Source organism: Ambystoma mexicanum, chromosome 13, assembly GCF_040938575.1.
Source record: "Ambystoma mexicanum isolate Mex_15411 chromosome 13, UKY_AmexF1_1, whole genome shotgun sequence".
Classification (NCBI taxonomy): Eukaryota; Metazoa; Chordata; class Amphibia; order Caudata; family Ambystomatidae; genus Ambystoma; species Ambystoma mexicanum.
The window spans coordinates 30028547-30044088 of NC_090938.1; the positions used below are offsets into that span (position 1 = coordinate 30028547).

General features: G+C 53.1%; 1 protein-coding gene across 1 annotated transcript in view; it reads right to left on the bottom strand.

Annotated features, from left to right (window-relative positions):
• The window catches only part of FMOD (fibromodulin), a 341872-nt gene that overhangs the window by 285334 nt on the left and 40996 nt on the right, over positions 1-15542 (bottom strand). Inside the window, exon 2 of the mRNA XM_069633075.1 lies at positions 12063-13037. Within this exon, the coding sequence (XP_069489176.1) occupies positions 12063-13011 (949 nt within the window). The 5' untranslated portion in view covers positions 13012-13037. The remainder of the gene's footprint in view (positions 1-12062; positions 13038-15542) is intronic.

A 15542-nucleotide genomic window follows, 5' to 3' on the forward strand; every position in this document is an offset into this window, starting at 1 on the left:
TCTGAGCTCATCACTCTGCGCAAGCAGAGCTCTGAGGGGGCTCGTGAGTATGAATTATCTGAGCTCATCACCCTGTGCAAGCAGAGCTCTGGGGGGGCTCGTGAGTGCGAATTATCTGAGCTCATCACCCTGCACAAGCAGAGCTCTGAGGGGACTTGTGAGTGTGAATTACCTGAGCTCATCACCTTGCACAAGCAGAGCTCTGAGGGGGCTTGTGAGTGTGAATTATCTGAGCTCAACACCTTGCGCAAGCAAAGCTCTGAGGGGGCTCGTGAGTGGGAATTATCTGAGCTCATCACCCTGCGCAAGCAGAACTCTGAGGGGGCTCGTGGGTGTGAATTATATGACATCATCACCCTGCGCAAGCAGAGCTCTGAGGAGGCTCCTGGGTGTGAATTATCTGAGCTCATCACCCTGCACAAGCAGAGCTGTGAGGCGGCTTGTGAGTTGGAATTATCTGAGCTCATCGTCCTGCGCAAGCAGAGCTCTGAGGGGGCTTGTAAGTGTGAATTACCTGAGCTCATCGCCCTGCGCAAGCAGAGCTCTGAGGGGGCACCTGGGTGTGAATTTTCTGAGCTCATCACCCTGCGCAGACAGATTTCTGAGGGGGCTGGTGAGTGTGCATTATCTGAGCTCATCACCCTGCGAAAGTAGAGCTCTGAGGGGGGCTCCTGGGTGTGAATTATCTGAGTTCATCACTCTGGCAAGCAGAGCTCTGAGGGGGCTCGTGAGTATGAATTATCTGAGCTCATCACACTGTGCAAGCAGAGCTCTGGGGGGGCTCGTGAGTGCGAATTATCTGAGCTCATCACCCTGCACAACCAGAGCTCTGAGGGGGCTTGTGAGTGTGAATTATCTGAGCTCATCACCTTGCGCAAGCAGAGCTCTGAGGGGGCTTGTGAGTGTGAATTATCTGAGCTCAACACCTTGCGCAAGCAGAGCTCTGAGGGGGCTCCTGAGTGGGAATTATCTGAGCTCATCACCCTGCGCAAGTAGAACTCTGAGGGGGCTCGTGGGTGTGAATCATATTTGCTCATCACCCTGTGAAAGCAGAGCTCTGAGGGGGCTCATGACTGTGAATTCTGTGCTCATCACCCTGCGCAGACAGAGCTCTGAGGGGGCTCATGAGTGTGCGTTATCTGAGCTCATCACCCTGCGCAAGTAGAGCTCTGAGGAGGCTCCTGGTTGTGAATTATCTGAGCTCATCACCCTGCACAAGAAGAGCTGTGAGGCGTCTTGTGAGTTGGAATTATCTGAGCTCATCGTCGTGCGCAAGCAGAGCTCTGAGGGGGGTTTGTGAGTGTGAATTACCTGAGCTCATCGCCCTGCGCAAGCAGAGCTCTGAGGGGTCTTGTGGGTGTGAATTATCTGAGCTCATCACCCTGCGCAATCAGAGCTATCAGGGGGCTCGTGGGTGTCTGAGGGTATTACACTGTCCAAGCAGAGCTCTGAGGGGGCTATTGAGTGTGAATTATCTGAGGGTATTACACTGTCAAAGCAGAGCTCTGAGGGGGCTTGTGAGTGTGAATTATCTGAGCTCATCACCCTGTGCAAGCAGAGCTCTGAGGGGGCTTGTGAGTGGGAATTATCTTAGGGTATTACACTGTGCAAGCAGAGCTCTGAAGGGGCTCGTATGTGGGAATTATCTGAGTGTATTACACTGTGCAATCAGAACTCTGAGGGGGCTTGTGAGTGGGAATTATCTGAGCTCACCACCCTGTGCAAGCAGAGCTCTGAGGGGGCTTGTGAGTGTGAAATACCTGAGGGTATTAAACTTTGCAAGCAGAGCTCTGAGGGGGCTCGCGGGTGTGTATTATCTGAGCTTATCACCCTGCGCAAGCAGAGCTCTGAAGGGGCTCCTGGTTTTGAATTATCTGAGCTCATCACCCTGCGCAAGCAGAGCTCTGAGGGGGCTTGTGAATGTGAATTATCTGAGCTCATGACCCTGCGCAAGCAGAGCTCTGAGGGGGCTCATGAGTGGGAATTATCTGAGCTCATCACCATGCGCAAGCAGAGCTCTGAGGGGGCTCCTGGGTGTGAATTATCGGAGCTCATCACCCTGCGCAAGCAGAGCTCTGAGGTGGCTCGTAAGTGCGAATTATCTGTGCTCATGATCGTGCGCAAGCAGAGCTCTGAGGGGGCTCGTGGGTGGGAATTGTCTGAGCTCATCACCCTGCGCAAGCAGAGCTCTTCGGGGGCTCGTGAGTGTGAATTATCTGAGCTCATCACCTTGCGCAAGCAGAGCTCTGAGGGGGCTCACGAGTGTGAATTATCTGAGCTCATCACCCAGCGCAAGATGAGCTCTGAGGGGGCTTGTGGGTGTGAATTATCGAAACTCATCACCCTGCGCAAGCAGAGCTCTGAGGGGGCACGTAAGTGTGAATTCTGAACTCATCAGCCTGCGCAGACAGAGCTCCCGAAGGGGGCTTGCAAGTGCGCATTATCTGAGCTCATCACCCTGCGCAAGCAGAGCTCTCAGGGGCTCCTACGTGTGAATTATCTGAGCTCCTCACTCTGTACAAGCAGAGTTCTGAGGGGGCTCGTGAGTGCGCATTATCTGAGCTCATCACCCTGCTCAACCACAACTTTGAGGGGGCTCGTGGGTGTAATTATCTGAGCTCATCACCCTGTACAAGCAGAGTTCTGAGGGGGCTCGTGAGTGCGAATTATCTGAGGGTATTACACTGTGCAAGCAGAGCTCTGAGGGGGCTCGTGGGTGTGAATTATCTGAGCTCCTCACCCTGTGCAAGCAGAGCTCTGAGTGAGCTTGTGAGTGGGAATTATCTGAGTGTATTACACTATGCAAGCAGAGCTCTGAGCAGACTTGTGAGTGGGAATTATCTGGGCTCATCACCCTGCACAAGCAGAGCTCTGAGGGGGCTCGCGAGTGTGAATTATCTTAGCTTATCACCCTGTGCAAGCAGAGCTCTGAGGGAGCTCGTGAGTGTGAATTATCTGAGGGTATTACACCGCGCAAGCAGAGCTCTGAGGGGGCTTGTGAGTGTGAATTATCTGAGCTAAACACCCTGTGTAAGCAGAGCTCTGGGGGGGCTTGTGAGTGGGAATTATCTGAGGGTACTAGACTGTGCAAGCAGAGCTCTGAGGGGGCTCATGAGGGGATTTATCTGAGCTCATCTCCCTGCGCAAACAGAGCCCTGAGGGGGCTCATGAGTGGGAACTATCTGAGCTCATCACCCTGCGCAAGCAGAGCTCTGAGGGGGCTTGTGAGTGTGAATTATCTGAGCTCATCACCCTGCGCAAGCAAAGCTCTGAAGGGGCTTGTGATGTGAATTATCTGAGGGCATTACACTGCCGAAGCAGAGCTCAGAGGGGGCTCGTGAGTGTGAATTATCTGATGGTATTACACTGTGCAAACAGAGCTCTGAGAGGACTCATGAGTGTGAATTATCTGAGGGCATTACACTGCCGAAGCAGAGCTCAGAGGGGGCTCGTGAGTGTGAATTATCTGACGGTATTACACTGTGCAAACAGAGCTCTGAGAGGACTCATGAGTGTGTATTATCTGAGCTTATCACCCTGCGCAAGCAGAGCTCTAGGGGGGGCTCGTGAGTGTGAATTATCTCAGTTCATCGCCCTGCGCAAGCAGAGCTCTGAGGGGGCTTGTGGGTGTCTGAGGGTATTACGCTGTCCAAGCAGAGCTCTGAGGGGGGCTTGTGGGTGTTAATTATCTGGCACATCATCCTGCGCAAGCAGAGCTCAGAGGGGGCGCCTGGGTGTGAATTTTCTGAGCTCATCACCCTGCACAGACAGAGCTCTGAGGTGGCTCGTAAGTGCGAATTATCTGTGCTCATGATTGTGTGCAAGCAGAGCTCTGAGGGGGCTCGTGGGTGGGAATTGTCTGAGCTCATCACCCTGCACAAGCAGAGCTCTTCGGGGGCTCGTGAGTGTGAATTATCTGAGCTCATCACCTTGCGCAAGCAGAGCTCTGAGGGGGCTCACGAGTGTGAAATATCTGAGCTCATCACCCTGTGCAAGCAGAGCTCTGAGGGGGCTTGTGGGTGTGAATTATCCAAACTCATCACCCTGCGCAAGCAGAGCTCTGAGGGGGCACGTAAGTGTGAATTCTGAACTCATCACCCGGCGCAGACAGAGCTGCCGAGGGGGCTTGCGAGTGTGCATTATCTGAGCTCATCACCCTGCGCAACCAGAGCTCTCAGGGGGCTCCTGCCTGTGAATTATCTATGCCCATCACCCTGTGCAGGCAGAGCACTGAGGGGGCTTGTGAGTGTGGATTATCTGAGCTCATCACCCTGCGCAAGTAGAGCTCTGAGTGGGCTCCGGGGTGTGAATTATCTGAGCTCATCACTCTGCGCAAGCAGAGCTCTGAGGGGGCTCGTGAGTATGAATTATCTGAGCTCATCACCCTGTGCAAGCAGAGCTCTGGGGGGGCTCGTGAGTGCGAATTATCTGAGCTCATCACCCTGCACAAGCAGAGCTCTGAGGGGACTTGTGAGTGTGAATTACCTGAGCTCATCACCTTGCGCAAGCAGAGCTCTGAGGGGGCTTGTGAGTGTGAATTATCTGAGCTCAACACCTTGCGCAAGCAGAGCTCTGAGGGGGCTCGTGAGTGGGAATTATCTGAGCTCATCACCCTGCGCAAGCAGAACTCTGAGGGGGCTCGTGGGTGTGAATTATATGACCTCATCACCCTGCGCAAGCAGAGCTCTGAGGAGGCTCCTGGGTGTGTATTATCTGAGCTCATCACCCTGCACAAGCAGAGCTGTGAGGCGGCTTGTGAGTTGGAATTATCTGAGCTCATCGTCCTGCGCAAGCAGAGCTCTGAGGGGGCTTGTAAGTGTGAATTACCTGAGCTCATCGCCCTGCGCAAGCAGAGCTCTGAGGAGGCACCTGGGTGTGAATTTTCTGAGCTCATCACCCTGCGTAGACAGATTTCTGAGGGGGCTGGTGAGTGTGCATTATCTGAGCTCATCACCCTGCGAAAGTAGAGCTCTGAGGGGGCTCCTGGGTGTGAATTATCCGAGTTCATCACTCTGCGCAAGCAGAGCTCTGAGGGGGCTCGTGAGTATGAATTATCTGAGCTCATCACACTGTGCAAGCAGAGCTCTGGGGGGGCTCGTGAGTGCGAATTATCTGAGCTCATCACCCTGCACAAGCAGAGCTCTGAGGGGGCTTGTGAGTGTGAATTATCTGAGCTCATCACCTTGCGCAAGCAGAGCTCTGAGGGGGCTTGTGAGTGTGAATTATCTGAGCTCAACACCTTGCGCAAGCAGAGCTCTGAGGGGGCTCGTGAGTGGGAATTATCTGAGCTCATCACCCTGCGCAAGTAGAACTCTGAGGGGGCTCGTGGGTGTGAATCATATTTGCTCATCACCCTGTGAAAGCAGAGCTCTGAGGGGGCTCATGACTGTGAATTCTGTGCTCATCACCCTGCGCAGACAGAGCTCTGAGGGGGCTCATGAGTGTGCGTTATCTGAGCTTATCACCCTGCGCAAGCAGAGCTCTGAGGAGGCTCCTGGTTGTGAATTATCTGAGCTCATCACCCTGCACAAGAAGAGCTGTGAGGCGTCTTGTGAGTTGGAATTATCTGAGCTCATCGTCGTGCGCAAGCAGAGCTCTGAGGGGGTTTGTGAGTGTGAATTACCTGAGCTCATCGCCCTGCGCAATCAGAGCTCTGAGGGGTCTTGTGGGTGTGAATTATCTGAGCTCATCACCCTGCGCAATCAGAGCTATCAGGGGGCTCGTGGGTGTCTGAGGGTATTACACTGTCCAAGCAGTGCTCTGAGGGGGCTATTGAGTGTGAATTATCTGAGGGTATTACACTGTCAAAGCAGAGCTCTGAGGGGGCTTGTGAGTGGGAATTATCTTAGGGTATTACACTGTGCAAGCAGAGCTCTGAAGGGGCTCGTATGTGGGAATTATCTGAGTGTATTACACTGTGCAATCAGAACTCTGAGGGGGCTTGTGAGTGGGAATTATCTGAGCTCATCACCCTGTGCAAGCAGTGCTCTGAGGGGGCTCGTGAGTGTGAATTATCTGAGGGTATTAAACTTTGCAAGCAGAGCTCTGAGGGGGCTCGCGGGTGTGTATTATCTGAGCTTATCACCCTGCGCAAGCAGAGCTCTGAAGGGGTTCCTGGTTTTGAATTATCTGAGCTCATCACCCTGCGCAAGCAGAGCTCTGAGGGGGCTTGTGAATTATCTGAGCTCATGACCCTGCGCAAGCAGAGCTCTGAGGGGGCTCATGAGTGGGAATTATCTGAGCTCATCACCATGCGCAAGAGGAGCTCTGAGGGGGCTCCTGGGTGTGAATTATCGGAGCTCATCACCCTGCGCAAGCAGAGCTCTGAGGTGGGCCGTAAGTGCGAATTATCTGTGCTCATGATCGTGCGCAAGCAGAGCTCTGAGGGGGCTCGTGGGTGGGAATTGTCTGAGCTCATCACCCTGCGCAAGCAGAGCTCTTCGGGGGCTCGTGAGTGTGAATTATCTGAGCTCATCACCTTGCGCAAGCAGAGCTCTGAGGGGGCTCACGAGTGTGAATTATCTGAGCTCATCACCCAGCGCAAGATGAGCTCTGAGGGGGCTTGTGGGTGTGAATTATCCGAACTCATCACCCTGCGCAAGCAGAGCTCTGAGGGGGCACGTAAGTGTGAATTCTGAACTCATCAGCCTGCGCAGACAGAGCTCCCGAAGGGGGCTTGCAAGTGCGCATTATCTGAGCTCATCACCCTGCGCAAGCAGAGCTCTCAGGGGCTCCTACGTGTGAATTATCTGAGCTCCTCACCCTGTACAAGCAGAGTTCTGAGGGGGCTCGTGAGTGCGCATTATCTGAGCTCATCACCCTGCGCAACCACAACTTTGAGGGGGCTCGTGGGTGTAATTATCTGAGCTCATCACCCTGTACAAGCAGAGTTCTGAGGGGGCTCGTGAGTGCGAATTATCTGAGGGTATTACACTGTGCAAGCAGAGCTCTGAGGGGGCTCGTGGGTGTGAATTATATGAGCTCCTCACCCTGTGCAAGCAGAGCTCTGAGTGAGCTCGTGAGTGGGAATTATCTGAGTGTATTACACTGTGCAAGTAGAGCTCTGAGCAGGCTCGTGAGTGGGAATTATCTGGGCTCATCACACTGCACAAGCAGAACTCTGAGGGGGTTCGCGAGTGTGAATTATCTTAGCTTATCACTCTGTGCAAGCAGAGCTCTGAGGGAGCTTGTGAGTGTGAATTATCTGAGGGTATTACACCGCGCAAGCACAGCTCTGAGGGGGCTTGTGAGTGTGAATTATCCGAACTCATCACCCTGCGCAAGCAGAGCTCTGAGGGGGCACGTAAGTGTGAATTCTGAACTCATCAGCCTGCGCAGACAGAGCTCCCGAAGGGGGCTTGCAAGTGCGCATTATCTGAGCTCATCACCCTGCGCAAGCAGAGCTCTCAGGGGGCTCCTGCGTGTGAATTATCTGAGCCCATCACCCTGTGCAGGCAGAGCACTGAGGGCGCTCGTGAGTGTGGATTATCTGAGCTCATCACCCTGCGCAAGCAGAACTTTGAGGGGGCTTGGGGGTGTGAATTATCTGAGCTCATCACCCTGTACAAGCAGAGTTCTGACGGGGCTCGTGAGTGCGAATTATCTGAGGGTATTACACTGTGCAAGCAGAGCTCTGAGGGGGCTTGTGGGTGTGAATTATCTGAGCTCCTCACCCTGTGCAAGCAGAGCTCTGAGTGAGCTCGTGAGTGGGAATTATCTGAGTGTATTACACTGTGCAAGCAGAGCTCTGAGCAGGCTCGTGAGTGGGAATTATCTGGGCTCATCACACTGCACAAGCAGAGCTCTAAATGGGCTCGCGAGTGTGAATTATCTTAGCTTATCACCCTTTGCAAGCAGAGCTCTGAGGGAGCTTGTGAATGTGAATTATCTGAGGGTATTACACCGCGCAAGCAGAGCTCTGAGGGGGCTTGTGAGTGTGAATTATCTGAGCTAACCACCCTGTGTAAGCAGAGCTCTGGGGGGGCTTGTGAGTGGGAATTATCTGAGGGTATTAGACTGTGCAAGCAGAGCTCTGAGGGGGCTCATGAGTGGGATTTATCTGAGCTCATCTCCCTGCGCAAACAGAGCCCAGAGGGGGCGCATGAGTGGGAACTATCTGAGCTCATCACCCTGCGCAAGCAGAGCTCTGAGGAGGCTTGTGAGTGTGAATTATCTGGGCTCATCACACTGCACAAGCAGAGCTCTGAGGGGGCTTGCGAGTGTGAATTATCTTAGCTTATCACCCTGTGCAAGCAGAGCTCTGAAGGGGCTTGTGATGTGAATTATCTGAGGGCATTACACTGCTGAAGCAGAGCTCAGAGGGGGCTCGTGAGTGTGAATTATCTGACGGTATTACACTGTGCAAACAGAGCTCTGAGAGGGCTCATGAGTGTGAATTATCTGAGGGTATTACACTGCGCAAGCAGAGCTCTGAGGGGGCTCGTGAGTGTGAATTATCTGAGGGTATTAAACTTTGCAAGCAGGGCTCTGAGGGGGCTCGCGGGTGTGTATTATCTGAGTTTATCACTCTGCACAAGCAGAGCTCTGGGGGGGGCTGGTGAGTGTGAATTATCTCAGTTCATCGCCCTGCGCAAGCAGAGCTCTGAGGGGGCTTGTGGGTGTCTGAGGGTATTACGCTGTCCAAACAGAGCTCTGAGGGGGGCTTGTGGGTGTTAATTATCTGAGCACATCATCCTGCGCAAGCAGAGCTCTGAGGGGGCTCCTGGGTGTGAATTTTCTGAACTCATCACCCTGCACAAGCAGAGCTCTTCGGGGGCTCATGAGTGTGAATTATCTGAGCTCATCACCTTGCGCAAGCAGAGCTCTGAGGGGGCTCACGAGTGTGAATTATCTGAGCTCATCACCCAGCGCAAGCAGAGCTCTGAGGGGGCTTGTTGGTGTGAATTATCCGAACTCATCACCCTGCGCAAGCAGAGCTCTGAGGGGGCTTGCGAGTGTGCATTATCTGAGCTCATCACCCTGCGCAAGCAGAGCTCTCAGGGGGCTCCTGCGTGTGAATTATCTGAGCCCATCACCCTGTGCAGACAGAGCACTGAGGGGGCTCGTGAGTGTGGATTATCTGAGCTCATCACCCTGCGCAAGCAGAACTTTGAGGGGGCTCGTGGGTGTGAATTATCTGAGCTCATGACCCTGTACAAGCAGAGTTCTGAGGGGGCTCGTGAGTGCAAATTATCTGAGGGTATTACACTGTGCAAGCAGAGCTCTGAGGGGGCTCGTGGGTGTGAATTATCTGAGCTCCTCACCCTGTGCAAGCAGAGCTCTGAGTGAGCTCGTGAGTGGGAATTATCTGAGTGTATTACACTGTGCAAGCAGAGCTCTGAGCAGGCTCGTGAGTGGGAATTATCTGGGCTCATCACCCTGCACAAGCAGAGCTCTGAGGGGGCTCGCGGGTGTGAATTATCTTAGCTTATCACCCTGTGCAAGCAGAGCTCTGAGGGAGCTCGTGAGTGTGAATTATCTGAGGGTATTACACCGCGCAAGCAGAGCTCTGAGGGGGCTTGTGAGTGTGAATTATCTGAGCTAATCACCCTGTGTAAGCAGAGCTCTGGGGGGGGCTTGTGAGTGGGAATTATCTGAGGGTATTAGACTGTGCAAGCAGAGCTCTGAGGGGGCTCATGAGTGGGATTTATCTGAGCTCATCTCCCTGCGCAAACAGAGCCCTGACGGGGCTCATGAGTGGGAACTATCTGAGCTCATCACCCTGCGCAAGCAGAGCTCTGAGGAGGCTTGTGAGTGTGAATTATCTCAGCTCATCACCCTGCGCAAGCAGAGCTCTGAAGGGGCTTGTGATGTGAATTATCTGAGGGCATTACACTGCCGAAGCAGAGCTCAGAGGGGGCTCGTGAGTGTGAATTATCTGACGGTATTACACTGTGCAAACAGAGCTCTGAGAGGACTCATGAGTGTGAATTATCTGAGGGTATTACACTGCGCAAGCAGAGCTCTGAGGGGGCTCGTGAGTGTGAATTATCTGAGGGTATTAAACTTTGCAAGCAGAGCTCTGAGGAGGCTCGCTGGTGTGAATTTTCTGAGCACATCACCCTGTGCAAGCAGAGCTCTGAGGGGGCTCCTGGGTGTGAATTTTCTGAGCTCATCACCCTTCGCAGACAGAGCTCTGAGGGGGCTGGCGAGTGTGCATTATCTGAGCTCAAGACCCTGCGCAAACAGAGCTCTGAGGTGGCTCGTGGGTGGGAATTATCTGAGCTCATCACCCTGCGCAAGCAGAGCTCTGAGGGGGCTCGTGGGTGGGAATTATCCGAGCTCATCGCCCTGCGCAAGCAGAGCTCTAAGGGGGCTTGTGAGTGTGAATTATCTGAGCTCAACACCTTGAGCAAGCACAGCTCGGAGGGGGCTCGTGAGTCGGAATTATCTGAGCTCATCACCCTGCGCAAGCAGAGCTATGAGGGGGCTCGTGGGTGTGAATTATCTGAGCTCATCACCCTGCGAAAGCAGAGCTCTGAGGGGGCTTGTGACTGTGAATTCTGTGCTCATCACCCTGCGCAAGCAGAGCTCTGAGGAGGCTCATGGGTGTGAATTATCTGAGCTCATCACCCTGCACAAGCAGAGCTCTGAGGGGGCTCGTGGGTGGGAATTATCCGAGCTCATCGCCCTGCGCAAGCAGAGCTCTAAGGGGGCTTGTGAGTGTGAATTATCTGAGCTCAACACCTTGAGCAAGCAGAGCTCGGAGGGGGCTCGTGAGTCGGAATTATCTGAGCTCATCACCCTGCGCAAGCAGAGCTCTGAGGGGGCTAGTGGGTGTGAATTATCTGAGCTCATCACCCTGCGAAAGCAGAGCTCTGAGGGGGCTTGTGACTGTGAATTCTGTGCTCATCACCCTGCGCAAGCAGAGCTCTGAGGAGGCTCCTGGGTGTGAATTATCTGAGCTCATCACCCTGCACAAGCAGAGCTCTGAGGGAGCTTGTGAGTGGGAATTTTATGAGCTCATCGCCCTGCACAAGCAGAGCTCTGAGGGGGCTCGTGAGTGTGAATTACCTGAGCTCATCGCCCTGTGCAATCAGAGCTCTTAGGGGGTTCGTGGGTGTCTGAGGGTATTACACTGTCCAAGCAGAGCTCTGAGGGGGCTCTTGAGTGTGACTTATCTGATGGTATTACACTGTCCAAGCAGAGCTCTGAGGGGGGTTGTGAGTGGGAATTATCTGAGCTCATCACCCTGCGGAGGCAGAGCTCTCAGGGGGCTCGTGGGTGTCTGAGGCTATTAAACTTTGCCAGCAGAGCTCTGAGTGGGATCATGGGTGTGAATTATCTGAGGACATCACCCTGTGCAGGGTGGGGTCTGAGTGGGGTCATGTGAGTAAATTATTTGAGTTGATCCCCCTGTGCAGGCAGGGCTCTGAGTGCGTTTATGCGAGTGAATTTTCCAAGTTCATCACCCTGTTTTGTGAGGACTCTGACAGGGTTGATAAGAGTGCGTTAACCGAACTCGTCACACTTGGCAGGCAGGCGTCTGAGTGGGCTCACGGGAGTGAATTATCTGAATTCATTCCCCTGTGCAGGGAGGGGTCTGAGTGGGATCATGGGAGTGAAATATCTGCACACTTGTTTCAGGCGAGAGCACTGAGGGCCTGATGTGTGTGACTTATGTGACATCTTCACCCGGAGCATGTTTGGTTCGAAGGGCCTGAAGGCATGAACTGCCTGGCATCCTCACCTTGAAGGGTAATGGGCCCAAGGGATACCTGGATTGGTGCAGGATTGTCCGGGCAAAGGAGGGGCGTGCGCTCTACATGGTACTGCCAACCCAGAGCGATGAAGGCGCCCCATTTGCCTCAATCCACACTCCTTCACATAGCCTGAAGTTTGGGCTGGTTGCGAGTATTGTGTAGTGGTGCACAGAGGCGCCGTTCATGTCCCTTAGCCTAGTGGGTGGCTTGTGTGTCGTCATCTTATACATGGAGATGCCCCCTCGCTGACTTAGGGTTTTTGTGTTAAGTTCTGCTTGGAGTTCAACTAAAAAGGCCAAAGGCATAATTGCTCCTGGCAAGGCAGGGGCCTATGTGTGAAGAAGTGAGCAGAATACTGACCTTGGATCTGGTTGCCTTGGAGATAGAGGTGCTCAAGGTTGGTGTTGACCGGTGGGATCCGCTGCAGGCGGTTGTGCGACAGGTCCAGCTCCAGGAGGCTGCTGCTGTTGAAGGTGTTGGACGGGATCCCGTCGTTTGTCAGATGGTTGTGGGAGATCCTCAGGTACTGCAGGTTCCGGAAGCTCTTGAAATATTCAGCGGGGATGATATTGATGTTGTTGAATTCCAGGTATAACTGCTCTACGGTGTCGGGGAGGCTGTCCGGCACTTTCCGCAAGTTGTTGTTGCTTAGGTCCAGGAAGACCAGGGACTTCAGACCTTTGAAGGCGCTTCCCACATCCTGGATCTGGTTCCTGTGGAAGTGGGCAGAGGTCAGGTTCTCCAGGCCCTCTAGTGCATTGTTTTGGATCCTGGGCAACTGGTTGTAGGAGAGATGCAGTTCCCTCAGGGAGCGTGGCAGGCCAGCAGGCACCCTGGTCAAGTTGTTGTGGTCCAGGTAGAGTCGTTCCAGGCTCCGGAGCTTGGAGAAGACCCTCCTACCGATGTTCTCGTTAAGGAGCTGGTTGTTCTGGAGAGCGATCCAGACTAGACTGGTAGCATTCTCGAAAGCTCCATCTTGGATCCCAGTGATCTGGTTGTTCTGGAAGTAGATGTACTTCATTCGTGAAGGCACGTACGGGAGATGCTTCATGTTACGGCTATCGCAGTACATGGCGGTGGGAAAGTTAGGTGGGCAGTCACAGTCCCCGGGGCAGTCGGTTGAGAGGGGCGCGCTGTAGTCATCATACGATTGGCCATAGCTGTAGGATGGACCATTGTTATAGGACGGACCATAGCCATAGTAGCGACTTCGCAGGTAGGATATCCACCAGAGCGTGTCGTCGTCATACTGAGCTAGCGAGATCGGGCACAGCGCTGCCAGCATCCCAACCAGCAAGAGATGCCTCATCCTTCAATGATCTTGGAGGGTCTTCCCTGAGAAGGAGGAAAGCAGAGACAAACGGCAGCCATGTTAGAACCTGAGTGTGAAATAAGAGGAGCAACAGAAAACATGGCACAAGACACAGAAATACAGATCCCCACAGTATGAAGAACTTAAGCTGCAAGCCCTGGGTTCATGGCCAATGACTGATGACGTCACCTAGGTAGCACAGGTCATGGCCACCTTAATCAAGACGTTAATTAACACACCACTAAGGGCGGGTCCCAGCCATGGCTGACCTGCAGCAGTACAAGACGTGTGATGTGCCCTTGCAATTGTCATGGAAAAAGAAGACCCACATCTGATTGCTTATAGCCACCATACACCTGGGGGACACTGGCAGGTGAGCTGCGCCTAGTTCAATGCTTTTTTTGGGGGGTGGTTGTTTGGTTGGCACTCAGTTATTGAGTGGGGGAGTTCACCAAAATGTCACTCTTATCATGAGGGCTGCTCAACTCCGAAATGTGCCACTTTGCAAGCTGTGGGCCCTGTCCTTTTTTCAGAGGAATCCCTGACCCCCTGGCACTGTGAGTGAGTTGGCTGTTCTCTCGTCTCCTGGGGGTTCCCTAACTCAGATGCTTGTCACTGGAAGATGGCCATAGTCTCTTATTGGGGACTTCTTGTCACTCTGCAAGCTGAGTGATCAAGAGGTGGGCTGTGTCCAATGGTTGGACGATTGTCTGGCGAAGCAGCGTTTCCATGGCTTGCTGGAGAGCCAAGGCTTTCGATGAATGGCCAGTGTGCTTGCGCGCCTATCATTGGCTGATGGGAACGTGTTTGGTAGGTATGTAGCCTGGGAGAGAGGGTTCTTTGGTTCAAAGGTTGGGCAGGTTGTTTGATAGTTGCCGCGTTAGCTAGTGTTTGATGGCTGCTTGCCGAGCCGGAGGTGGATGAATGCCTAGGTAAGCCATGGTTTTCTATGTATGGCTGATGAACCAGGGTTTGATATTTGGCTGATGAGACAGGACTTTCAATGGTTGGACACTGAGTCAAGATTTGATGGATGTGCCATGACCAAGCGTCGAATTGCTGGCCGTGAGTATATGATATGATAGGTTATTTATAACGTGCTTAATACCCAGAGGTTTTTTAAGCGAGGACCTGGTGATCGAACCTGTGCTGCTCTGTGCCATCTTGCTTCCAAGGCGAGCACGTTGCTCCTGAGCTATCCTCCTGAGTAGCACTCCGGTGCTTGGCGAGTGTTCCAGGGTTTCCCTGGATCACCAGTGAGTAATGCTTCTGTGGTTGCTGTGCGAGGACTTTCGAAAGATGGTATGTGACTCGGACCATCTTATGGTTTTATGGTTGTATGAGTCTCATATTTTCTGGGGTTCACTGGTGATCCAGTTTGATGGTTGGCCTGAGGAGCCAGGGCTTAATGGTTGACTTTCTGTCCATGGTTAGTGAGAGTGTCGAATCTTTGGAGAGTAAGTCATTCAGCGGTTAGCTGTGAACAGGGGTTCCTATTGGTGGGACATGTGTCAGTGTACAGTGCGTGGCTGATCAGTCAAGGTTTAATGCTTGGCCAGTGAAGTAAGGTCCGATAGTTGTCTGATGAGTTGGGGTTCCTTGGTTAGCCTGCACTATAGATGTACCATGGTTGCATGGTTAGCTAGCACTATGTTTTTTGGTGGCTGCCTGCTGTAGCATGGTTGCATGGCTAGCTAGCACTATGTTTATGGTGACTGCCTGCTGTACCATGGTTGCATGGTTAGCTAGCACTATGGTTTTTGGTGGTTGCCCGCTGTACCATGGTTGCATGGTTAGCTAGTACTGTGGTTTTTGGTGGCTGCCGCTGTACCATGGTTGCATGGTTAGCTAGCACTGTGGTTTTTGGTGGCTACCCGCTGTACCATGGTTGCATGGTTAGCCAGCACTGTGGTTTTTGGTGGCTGCCCACTGTACCATGGTTGCATGGTTAGATAGCACTGGGGTTTTTGGTGGCTGCCCGCTGTACCATGGTTGCATGGTTAGCTAGCACTATATTTTTTGGTGGCTGCCCCCTGTACCATGGTTGGATGGTTAGCTAGCACTATGGTTTTTGGTGGCTGCCCGCTGTACAATGGTTGGACGGTTAGCTAGCACTATGGTTTTTGGTGGCTGTCCGCTGTACCATGGTTGCATGGTTAGCTAGTACTGTGGTTTTTGGTGGCTGCTTGCTGTATCATGGTTGCATGGTTAGCTAGCACTACGGTTTTTGGTGGCCGCCCGCTGTACCATGGTTGCATGGTTAGCTAGTACTGTGGTTTTTGGTGGCCGCCCTCTGTACCATGGTTGCATGGTTAGCTAATACTGTGGTTTTTGGTGGTTGCCCGCTGTACCATGGTTGCATGGTTAGCTAGCACTACGGTTTTTGGTGGCTGCCTCCTGTACCATGTTTGCATGGTTAGCTAGCACTATGGTTTTTGGTGGCTGCCCGCTGTACCATGGTTGCATGGTTAGCTAGCACTATGGTTTTTGGTGGCTGCCCGCTGTACCATGGTTGCACGGTTAGCTAG